The 12,330-nt window shown below is 49.1% G+C and overlaps 1 protein-coding gene across 2 annotated transcripts in view; it reads right to left on the minus strand.

Moving 5' to 3' along the window:
• The window catches only part of LOC132400003 (angiopoietin-4-like), a 107,197-nt gene extending 100,486 nt beyond the window's left edge, over positions 1 to 6,711 (minus strand). For both annotated transcript variants that reach the window (XM_059981045.1, XM_059981044.1), the window contains exon 1: positions 6,227 to 6,711. In XM_059981045.1, coding sequence (XP_059837028.1) covers positions 6,227 to 6,508 — 282 coding nt within the window. In that variant the 5' untranslated portion in view covers positions 6,509 to 6,711. The remainder of the gene's footprint in view (positions 1 to 6,226) is intronic.
• Between the last annotated feature and the right edge of the window lie 5,619 nt (positions 6,712 to 12,330).

The following is a 12,330-nucleotide window of genomic DNA, read 5'->3' on the forward strand; positions in this document are numbered from 1 at the left end:
AGGAAAGGGTTAGAATGATTTTAGAGTAGGTTAAAAGGCCAGTACAACATTGTAGGCTGAAGGGCCTGTATTGTGCTACACTGTTCTATGTTCTAAATATTCTGTTGTGCAAGCCTCTATCAGCTTCATATGTTAACCCTCCTGTTCAGTGCACTGGGATGTTGGTGTTACAATAAAGGCATTATAAATGAAATCGTGCCTGGTGGCATCAATGATCCACTGCCTGGAGTTAATCTGGCTTTGCTATTGGTCACCCAGCCTGTCCATCCGAATGACCTCACATCCAGTTCCCTCTGTTATTGGTCACCTGCCTATTTGATGTCCCATCTCTCTCACTTTAGCAAAGGAAGGAGTCTTTGTAAACAAGGCATGTTGTTGGGGTCAGGGTCTGCACAACACTGATTAACCCCAGCTACTAAAACAGCCACAGTACAATATATCTGTGCAGAGAGACCCAGGAGGGTCTGGAAGTTGTAATGGTGTCATCATTGTGTCTAAACACCATGGGGAAGCGATTAAACCAGATATCTGTGATTTATTTGTTCATCACCAGCCCACAGACACTGCCAAGGCGGCGAAAACACAGCCACAGAGATCCCAAGCATGAAGCAACAATAATTTGAGACCAAATATGCAACCTTTGTACCATAAAATGGACCCTGGTCTTCACACTCTACTGCAGTGTGGCCTTGCACCTTATTGTCTCCCTGCTCTGTGCTTTCAGTGTAACTGTAACACTTTATGCTGCATTCTGTTACTTTTTTACCCAGTACTACCCTAATACACTGTCGTAATAAAATGATCTACATTCACATTATATAAGACAGGTTAAACACTGTGCTTTGGCACATGTGACGATAAACCAATTCACCGATTTACAACTGTACCCCCACCTTCATCAGCCGCTATTGCCAATTGCTACCTCTGGAACAGTGGGCTGGATGATGGGATCAGCAGTAAAGTTGCAGCTTCATGTCTGTAATCCTCTAAAAACAGCTACTCTCCTTTCCACTCTCTCGGTCTCTTGCTTTGATATATCTGAAACAGGCAGGAATTCCCAGTGGCTAACCATTTTACCTGCCATCCCCATTCCCATTCTGACACACTAACCCATGGCATTTGAGCTATGATGGGGCCACTCTCAGGTTGGAGCAGCAACACCTCATATTCTGTATGGGTGGCCCCCAACATGACAGCATGAACGTCCATTCAGCTTCTGGGGATTTCTCCCCCTCCCCCTTCTCTCTTTTTCCAGTCACCAACAACGATACAGAAAGGAGGAGGAAGAACTTGAGGCCTGGTGTAAAGAAAATAACCCCTTTCATGTCAACAAGACAAAGGAGATGTTTACGACCCAGGAGAACTTGCATCACTCACAACCCTCTTCACATCAGTGGCACGGTAGAGAAAACAGCAAGTAGTTACAAACTTCTGGGAGTGCACATCGCCCACAACCTCTCGTGGTCCCAGAACACATCCTACACAGTGAAGAAATCTCACCAACTCCTCTGCTTTCCGAGGAGGCTGAAGAAAGCTGGACTTCACACATCCATACGCACATCATTCTACAGATGTACAGTAGAGAGCATCCTGACAGGCCGCTTCACTGTGCGGTACGGAAACCGCACTGCAGCAACAGGAAGGCTCCACAATGGGTGGTCAAAACTGCCCATCGTTGGCACCAGCCCACCTACTGTCAAGGACACGAATACAGAAAGGTGCCAGAAACGGGCCAGTAACACCATAAAGACTCCACTTATGCTGCTCATGGACTGTTTGTCCCACTCCCATCAGGGAAGAGGCTATGTAGGCATCCAAACCAGGACCACCTAACTCAAAAATATTTCCTTTCCCCAAGCCGGAAGGCTGATCAACACCTCCACCCATTAACTCCACTATTGCTTTTTATCAATTCTTGTCAGAGTTACCTAGTGTGCAGACACTCCTGTGCCTACCATCACTTTAGGGACATACAATCAATCTATGTATATAAGCTATCCTGTGGATTCAGAATTATTATTGTGTTTTTTTTGTGCTGCATCAGATCTGGGTAACAGTTATTTTGTTCTCCTTTTCACTTGGGTGCAGGAAATGACCGTGACTCAATCTTGTATTCCTGTTTCTCTCTCACCCTTCCCTTCCCCTCACCTGCCCATCTCATCTCTAGTACCCCTTTCTCCTTCCCTTTCTCCCATGGTCCTCTGCCCTCTCCTATCGGATTCCTTCTATTTACCCTTTCCACCTATCACCTCACGGCTTCTTACTTCACCACCCCCCCTCCCCACCACCTATCTTCCCCCTCACCTGGTCTCACCTCCCACTGCCAGCGTGTCTTCATTCCTCCACCCTCTTATTCTGGCTTCTCCCACGCGTAACTCTCCAGTCCTGATGAAGGGTCTCAGCCCAAAATTTCCACTCTCGATTCCCCTCCGATAGCTGTACCCTGACGCACTGAGTTCCGCCAACATTCTGAAAGTGTTCTTTGAGAAAATCAGGGGCTGTCTGTATTTGTGCAGCTTGATGAAGGAAGCCCCCGCCTGGACAGTTTTTGATCCGGATTCGAACACTCCCTGGCTGAATTACTTGTGGAAAGTTTACCGCGGAGTGCGCTGCCGCTGCTTCCCACCCCTGGTGCCTTCTCCTCTTTCCACATCAGATCTCACGGCCGGACACGACCCCTCACGGGGTACCTTACGACCAATCTCGGATGGAACTGCGCCCTGCGGGGCCGGTATAAAGCGGAAGCCGGAGTTGAATGGGCGGCTTTTAACGGGAACCGAGCTCCTGAGGTGCGGGAGACATCAACATCTTCAGAAAACATCACTCCAGTTTAAATAAAAAATAAGGACTTTCCTGAAGGGCAATATTCTTCACGGGTTACAAGAGAGAGACATACACCCCACCATCAGACTTCTAATGGTCACGAACCCATTTCTGTAACTGATATTAACACACACAATGCTGGAGAAACTCGGCAGGTCAGGAGGGGAACAAACAGACAGTGGACATTTTGGGCCGAGACCTGATGGAGGGTCACGGCTCGAAACGCCGACTGTTTTATTCCTCTCGATAGATGCTATTGACTTCCTCCAGCATTTTGTGTATGTTGCTCTGGATTTCCAGCATCTGAAGATTCTCCTGTGTTTGTAATCTATTGTTTATTTTATGTCTTAGAACATAGAAACCCACTGCACATTACAGGCCCTTCGGCCCACAGTGTCGTGCCGACCATCTAAACTACTCTAGAGACTGCCAAGAATTACCCTACCGCATTGCCCCCATGTTTCTAAGTTCCATATACCTATCTAAGGTGCTCTTGTATCCGCCTCCACCGCCGCCGGCAGTGCATTCCACGCACTCACCACTGTGTGTGTGAAAACCCTACCCCTGACATCCCCCTCTGTACCTACTTCCAAGCCGTGCCCTCTCGTGTTAGCCATTTCAGCCCTGGGAAAAAGCCTCTAATTATCCACACGTTCAATGTCTCTTATCATCTTATACACCTCTGTCAGGTCACCTCTCATCCTCCGTCACTCCAAGGAGAAAAGGCCAAGTTCACTCAACCTATTCTCATTAGGTGCTCCCTCCAATCCAGGAAACATCCTTGTAAATCTCCTCTGCACCCTCTCAATCTCTTCTCCCTCCTGCCGTCTGGGAAAAGGCACCGAAGCATTCGGGCTCGCACGACCAGACGACTTAAGTTTCTTCCCCCAGGCTATCAGACTCCTCAATATCCGAAGCCTGGACTGACTCCTTGCCCTATTGTCCTGTTTATTATTTATTGTAATGCCTGCACTGTTTTTGCGCACTTTATGCAGTCCCGTGTAGGTCTGTAGTCTAGTGTAGCTTTCTCTGTGTTGTTTTTTACCTAGTTTTTGTACTGTCATGTAAACCATGGTCCTGAAAAACGTTGTCTCATTTTTACTATGTACTGTACCAGCAGTTATGGTCGAAATGACAATAAAAGTGACAATAATAAAATAATAAATAAATAATAGTATCCACATTCTTCCTGTAGTGAGGTGACGCGATCTGGACACAGTCTGATATAGCTGTATTTATTGTCTTGCATGGCTCTGCTGGCGCAAGACAATAAATTTCACGACAGTGACAATAAACCTGACTCTGATTGTGTTTTCATCCAGTATCCTATCTGACCGACTAAGTCAGAAAGTAAAGTCACGAAGTGCCGCGCCGTACTGCCGAGGGAGACACCAGGCTTTGAGGATTTATCAGAACAGACCTCGGGCTCCAGCCCTGAAGTTATGAGGAAAGGAAATTCTCTGGAATCAAAGGGTTAAAGGGATTGCAGTTTCCAAGTCATGTAAGTGAATTGATGTGCAAAGGCATTGAGAAACTATTTCCGCTGGTTGGGGAGAGCGGGAGTCGAGTCTCGGGCTGAGAGATGCGAGGACTCACTTCTACAGGCAGGGGCGCTGGGGAATTTCTCATCTCTTCCGCAAAGGGCAATTACCGCTGCGCTAGTAAACAGCTTCTTACCCCAGGCCGTGAGATTACTGAACTCCCTACACCACCCAGCTCTCATCACGTCCGAAGTGCCACTGTTTACTTTTTAACTTGTCATAAATGCGCCTGATGCTAAATGTCAATCTTTTAGAATATATTTTATTATTTGTTAATTTATTTGCGGTAATACGTGTTACTCACGTGTTGTACGGTGTTTTTATTTGTCCTGTGCTGTGCACCTTGGTCCAGAGGAACGTTGTTTCGTTTGGCGGTGTACACACACACACACACACACTCACACACACACACACTCACACTCACACTCACACACACACACACACACACACACACACACACACACACACACACACACACACACTCACACACACACTCACACTCACACACACACACACACACACACACACTCACACACACACACACACTCACGCACACACACACACTCACACTCACACTCACACACACACACACACTCACACTCACACTCACACACACACACACACATACACACTCACACACACACACACACACTCACTCACACACTCACACACACACAGACACACACACACACTCACACACACACACTCACACACACACACTCACACACACACACACTCACACACACACTCACTCACACACACATACTCACTCACACACACACACACACTCACACACACACACGCTCACACACACGCTCACACACACACACACTCACACACGCTCTCTCTCTCACACACACACTCACACACACACACACACACGCTCACACACACACACACACACGCTCACACACACACACACACACACTCACACACGCTCTCTCACACACACACACACACACTCACTCACGCACACACACACTCACACACGCACTCACACACAATCTCTCTCTCTTTCTCTCTCTCTCTCACACACACACACACACACACACACACACACACACACACACACACACGCGCGCGCGCGCGCTTGAACGGCAATAAACTTGAACTTCAATTATTCATTTTAAGTCTGCGTCTGGTAATTCTCCTGTCCACCAAAAATGATGAGGACATTGGAAAAAGTGCATAGATCAAGTGCATAGTGTATTATCAGAGTAGATGCGTGTGACCATGCTCCACTTCGAGAATCATTTTCTGGCAGGAATACACAGGAAAATAAAGACATACAATAGAATTTAGGAAAATGTTAAGACACAGGACTGCCACATGCTCGAGTCACCAAATGGGTCCGCTGCTCCTGAGCGCCCTTGGGTGGGCTGGGAATTAACCAGATTCGGCCACGGGAACAGAAAGGGAGGAAAGTAGAGAATCAGAGAGTCAACCACAGTGTGGGGTGTGGGTGGGGGACGAGGAGTGACCCGCAGAGGCGAGGTGGAAACAGGAGGAAGCTGTGGGCTTGTTAAGGCCAGGGAGATACGCTGCGGGCCATTCAGGAAAGGTTTTCTTCCGTCCTCACCTATCCTGACTTCCTGACTCTACACATGACTCCCCTACCCCGCGCCGGCCAGCTGCCCAACTTCTTGACCAGACCCTGAGAATGACCTCCTTCAGCATTTCGGCCCAGTTATTGGGTGACCACCGGATGGGTGGAGAGGTGATGGGTGCTATCCTGGGTGGTAGGTGGTGGTCACTCTGCAGGAATGGGTGCCACTCTGGTAAGTTGATACATGCCATCCTGGGTAGGTAATGGATGTCACCCTAAAGTGACAGGCATCCCCGTGGACATTGTGTGTCCTTACCTTCTGCAGCCACTGCGTGTTGTTCCCTGTCGCCGTCTCCAGCCGCCGGAGGGTCTGCGCCGAGCTGTCTGCCTTGCCAGTCGCGGCGTCCCGTTGCAGGGGGTCGGCCCCGCGCCCCTCGGCCGCACCGCACGCTTCGACGCCGGGCAGCAGGAAGGTGAAGCTGCAGTGGCCGCGCTGTGCCCGGTGGGCTCGCCTCGCCGCCCCCCGCCGCTTGGCCCCGTACCCGGGCACCAGCATCCAGGCGAGCATCAGCGGCAGTGCGAGAGCACGCACCCTCATCCCGACCCTGACGGCGCACACCCACCCCCGGGTCTAGCTGTCACCCCGGCAATGAGCGCCGGACACTGCGCTCCAGTCCCGTAGCTGAACCCCCATACCAGACTCTGAACCCCAGACGTCCCTGGACCCCCTAGTCCCAACGCTGGCACGATTCTCTGTTGATGCCCGTGCTCCTCATCTCCGCTCACGCCCCCGCTCTCGCGTTTACATACTCCCTCTCCACACCCCCCGCCCGTGAATCTGTCACTCTTGACTCTTTCCGCCCCCTCTGCCCCTTCTTTCAGATTGTTTTTGTTTCTCTTTCTGTTTCTATCTCTGTCTGCCTCTTTCTGTCTCACTGTTGCTGTCTCTTTATTTCTGCTCTTTCTCTCTCTTCTTTCTATTTCTTTGGCTTCTTTACCTCTCTTCTGCCATCTGCCCCTCTCTAATTTATTCCTCCTCTCTACCCTCCTTTCTCTACCTATCACTCTATTTTTCAGTCCCTTTCTCTATTTTCCCTTCTATCCCTCCTTTAGCTATCCCTGTCAATCCCTCTCTCTATTTGCCCCACTCTCTTCCCCTCCCTCTCTATCTGCTGTCTGCCTATCTTCTATCCTCTTCTGTCTATCCCCCTCTCTTCCTCTCTCTCTCTCCCTCTCCCGCTCCCTCTCTCCCTCTCCCGCTCCCTTTATCTCCCTCTCCCGCTCCCTCTCCCTCCCTCTTCCGCTCCCTCACTCCCGCTCCCTCTCCCTCTCCCGCTCCCTCTCCCTCTCCCTCTCTCCCTCTCCCTCTCCCGCTCCCTCTCTCCCTCTCTCCCGCTCCCTCTCTCCCTCTCCCGCTACCTCTCCCGCTCCCTTTATCTCCCTCTCCCGCTCCCTCCCTCTCGCTCCCTCCCTCCCTCTCTCCCTCTCTCCCTCTCCCGCTCCCTCTCCCTCTCCCGCTCCCTCTCCCTCTCCCGCTCCCTCTCCCGCTCCCTCTCTCTCCCTCTCCCGCTCCCTCTCTCCCCCTCTCCCGCTCCCTCTCTCTCCCTCTCCCGCTCCCTCTCCCTCTCTCCCGCTCCCTTTCCCGCTCCCTCTCCCTCTCCCGCTCCCTCTCCCTCTCCCGCTCCCGCTCCCTTTCTCCCTCTCCCGCTCCCGCTCCCTCTCTCCCTTTCCCGCTCCCTCTCCCTCTCCCTCTACCGCTCCCGCTCCCTCTCCCTCTCCCTCTACCGCTCCCGCTCCCTCTCCCTCTCCCTCTCTCCCGCTCCCGCTCCCGCTCCCTCTCTCTCCCTCTCCCTCTCCCGCTCCCTCTCCCTCTCCCTTTCCCTCTCCCTCTCCCTTTCCCTCTCCCTCTCCCTCTCCCGCTCCCTCTCTCCCTCTCCCGCTCCCTCTCTCCCCCTCTCCCGCTCCCTCTCCCTCTCCCGCTCCCTCCCTCTCCCTCTCCCTCTCCCTCTCCCTCTCCCGCTCTTTCCCGCTCCCTCTCCCTCTCCCTGCCACACCAGGAGACGTGGTTGCTGGAGTCGAGCTGCGATTCTAGGCCGACCCCCGGTGGGTGCTGTCATCCTGCTCAGGCGGAGAGAAGGGAGCAGAGTTGGGGGGCACAGATGTATCCGAACAGGGAGCACCCCTTTCAACCGCCACCAAAGTAAATTCAAAGTTCAAAGTAAATTTATTATCGAAGTACCTGTATGTCACCATATACAACACAGATACATTTTTTTGCGGGCATACTCAATACATCCAATAACCGCAATAGAATCAATGGAAGACCTCACACAAAGAGCTTGACCAGCAGCTAATCCGGACATCAGGAGTTTGGAGAGGAGGGGACTTCAGTCATTTCCGTTGCCCGCGTACTAAAAGGCAGCAACAGTTCGCTACAACGCAAAAGAGCTTTGACCAGTGACAAATGGGCATCTGAGATTGATTGGCAAGAGCAAATTAAAGGAAGTTGGGGCAATCGCAGCAGGTGTTGTCTGAGTGGACAGAGTCAGAGAGGTGATCTTGAGGCTTCAGCGAAGAGAGGCTTCTCTCAGAGACAGCAAAAGAAAAGATTTGGCCAATTGAGCCATTTCATCATGGCTGATCCAGTTTTCCTCTCATTCTCGTGTCTTCTCCTGAATCCCTTCATGCATTAACCCAGCAAGAACCTATCAACCTCTGCCTTAACTAAATGTAAAGACTTGGCCTCCACAATTGTTTGTGTCAAAGCATTCCACAGATTTACCACCCTCTGGCTAAAGAAATTCCTTCTCATCTCTGTTTTCAAAGGATGCTCCTCCATTCTCAGGCTGTGTCCTCTGGTTTTAGACTCTCCCGCCATAGAAAAGATCCTCTCCACATCCACTCGAGTCTTACCATATATTCTACCATCATATTTGCCCTACCAAAATGAACCACCTCACACTTAACTGGGTTGAACTCCATTTGCCACTTCTCAGCCCAGTTTTGCATCCTATTGATGTCCCGCTGTAACCTCTGACAGCCCTCCACTCTATCCACAACACCCCCAACCTTTGTGTCATCAGCAAATTTACTAACTCATCCCTCCACACCCTCATCCAGGACATTTATAAAAATCATGAAGAGTAGGGGTTCCAGAACAGATCCCTGAGGCACTCCTCTGGTGACTGCCCTCCATGCAGAATATGACCCATCTACAACCACTTTTTGCCTTCTGTGGGCAAGCCAATTCTGGATCCACAAAGCAATGTCCCCTTGGATCCCATGCCTCCTTACTTTCTCAATAACCCTTGCATGGGGTACCTTATCAAATGCCTTGCTGAAATCCATATACACTACATCTACTGCTCTACCTTCAACAATGTGTTTAGTTACATCCTCAGAAAATTCAATCAGTCTCATAAGGCACAACCTGCCCTTGACAAAGCCATGCTGACTATTCCTAATCATATTATGCCTCTCCAAATGTTCATAAATCCTGCCTCTCAGGATCTTCTCCATCAACTTACCAACCACTGAAGTAAGACTCACTGGCCTATAATTTCTTGGGCTATCTCTACTCCCTTTCTTGGATAAGGGAACAAAATCCACAACCCTCCAATCCTCTGGAACGTCTCCTGTCTCCCTTCCGGCTCTCCTAATTTCATCCTTAAGCTCCTTCCTGCTAGCCTTATAATCTTCTAGATCTCTATCATTACTTAGTTTTTTGAAGCCTTTCTTCTTGATTAGATTTTCAACAGCCTTTGTACACCACTGTTCCTGTTATCCTACCATCCTTTCCCTGTCTCATTGAAACAGATCTATGCAGAATGCCACACAAATATCCCCTAAACATTTGCCATATTTCTGCCATAAATTTCTCTGAGTACATCTGTTCCCAATTTATACTTCGAAATCCCTGCCTGATAGCTTCATATTTCCCCTTACTCCAGTTAAACACTTTCCTAACTTGTCTGTTCCTATCCCTCTCCAACACTATGGTAAAAGAGATAGAATTGTGATCACTGTCTCCAAGATGCTCTCCCACTGAGAGACCTGACTCCTGACCAGGTTCACTTCCCAATACCAGATCAAGTACAGCCTCTCCTCTTGTAGGCTTATCTACATATTGTGTTAGAAAATCTTCCTGAACATACCTAACAAACTCCACCCGATCTCAACCCCTTGCTCTAGGGATTTGCCAATTAATATTTGGGAAATTAGAATCTCCCACCACAACAATCCTGTTATTATTACAGCTTTTCAGAATCTGTCTCCCTAACTGCTCATCAATGTCCCTGTTACTATTGGTGGTCTATTAAAAACGCCCAGAAGAGTTATTGACCCCTTCCTTTTCCCAGCTTCCACCCACAGAGACTCCGTAGACAATCCCTCCATGACTTTCTCCTTTTCTGCAGCCGTGACACTATCTCTGCTCAGCAGTGCCACACTCCCACCTCTCTTGTCTCTCTCCCTGACTTTCTGAAATATTTAAAGCCTGGTGCTCTAAATAACTATTCCTGCCCCTGAGCCATCCAAGTCTCTGTAATGGCCACAACACCATAGCACCAAGTACTGATCCACGCTCTAAGCTCATCCGCTTTGTTCATAGTACACCTTGCATTAAAATAGACACATCTCAAACCATAGGTCTGAGCGCATCCCTTCTCTATCACCTGCCTATCCTCCCGCTTGCACTGTCTCCAAGCTTTCTCTATTTGTGAGCCAACTGCCCCTTCCACCATCTCTTCAGTTTGGTTCCCACCCCCAGTGATTCTAGTTTAAACTCTCCCCAATAACCTTAGCAAACCTCCCTGCCAGGATATTGGTCCCTTTGGATTCAAGTGAAACCTGTCCTTTTTGTACAGGTCACACCTGTCCCAAAAGAGGTCTCAATGATCCAGAAATCTGAATCCATGCCTCCTGCTCCCCTCCCTCAGCCACGTATTTATCCTCAACAACACTCTATTCCTATAGTCACTGTCACGTGGCACAGGCAGTAATCCCGAGATTACTACCTTTCTGGTCCTGCTTCTCAACTTCCTTCCTAACTTCCTGTACACAGTACAGACTCAGCCTGTAAATTAACCTTTAGGGAATCCTGCACAAGGACTCTCAAGTCTCTCTGCACCTCAGGAGTTTTTTGTATTTTCTCTCCATTTAGAAAATAATCAACCCTTTCATTTCTTCCACCCAAGTGCAAGACCATTGACATCTCAACAATATATTTCATCCGCCATTTCTTTGTCCATTTTCCTAATTTGTCGAAGTCCTTCTGTAGCCTCTCAACTTCCTCCCATCTGTCTTCATATCATCTGCATACTTTGCAACAAAGCCATTAATTCCATCATCCAAATCATTGGCATATAATGTGGAAAGAATTGGTCCCAACACAGAACCCTATGGAACACCACTAGACCCTGGCAGCCAGCAAGAAAAGGCTCCCTTTATTTCCTCTCATTGCCTCCTGCTATGTTCTTTTCTGGGTGACTACCCCAGTAGAGGTGAATTACAACATTGGGAATAAAGAGCTGCTCACGGTCAAGTTTGCTCTGCAGGAGTGGCATCACCTCTCCCAGTACACATCTGACTCTTCCCAATGCACATCCAACTCTTCCCAATGCACATCCAACTCTTCCCAATACACATCCAACTCTTCCCAATGCACATCCAGCTCTTCCCAATGCACATCCAACTCTTCCCAATGCACATCCAGCTCTTCCCAATACACATCCAACTCTTCCCAGTACACATCCAACTCTTCCCAGTACACATCCAACTCTTCCCAATACACATCCAACTCTTCCCAATGCACATCCAACTCTTCCCAGTACACATCCAACTCTTCCCAATACACATCCAACTCTTCCCAATGCACATCCAACTCTTCCCAGTACACATCCAACTCTTCCCAGTACACATCCAACTCTTCCCAGTACACATCCAACTCTTCCCAATACACATCCAACGCTTCCCAGTACACATCCAACTCTTCCCAGTACACATCCAACTCTTCCCAATACACATCCAACTCTTCCCAATGCACATCCAGCTCTTCCCAATACACATCCAACTCTTCCCAATACACATCCAACTCTTCCCAATGCACATCCAAATCTTCCCAGTACACATCCAACTCTTCCCAGTACACATCCAACTCTTCCCAATGCACATCCAACTCTTCCCAATACACATCCAACTCTTCCCAGTACACATCCAACTCTTCCCAATACACATCCAACTCTTCCCAATGCACATCCAAATCTTCCCAATACACATCCAACTCCTCCCAATACACACACACACACACACGCACGCACGCACGCACACACACACAACATGTTAAGGAAAATTATTATGACATGTTAAACCATTTTTACTGATGGATCAAAAGATAATTTTTCAGAATCAGAATCAGGTTTA

The sequence above is a fragment of the Hypanus sabinus genome, chromosome 9 (assembly GCF_030144855.1).
Source record: "Hypanus sabinus isolate sHypSab1 chromosome 9, sHypSab1.hap1, whole genome shotgun sequence".
Taxonomy (NCBI): Eukaryota; Metazoa; Chordata; class Chondrichthyes; order Myliobatiformes; family Dasyatidae; genus Hypanus; species Hypanus sabinus.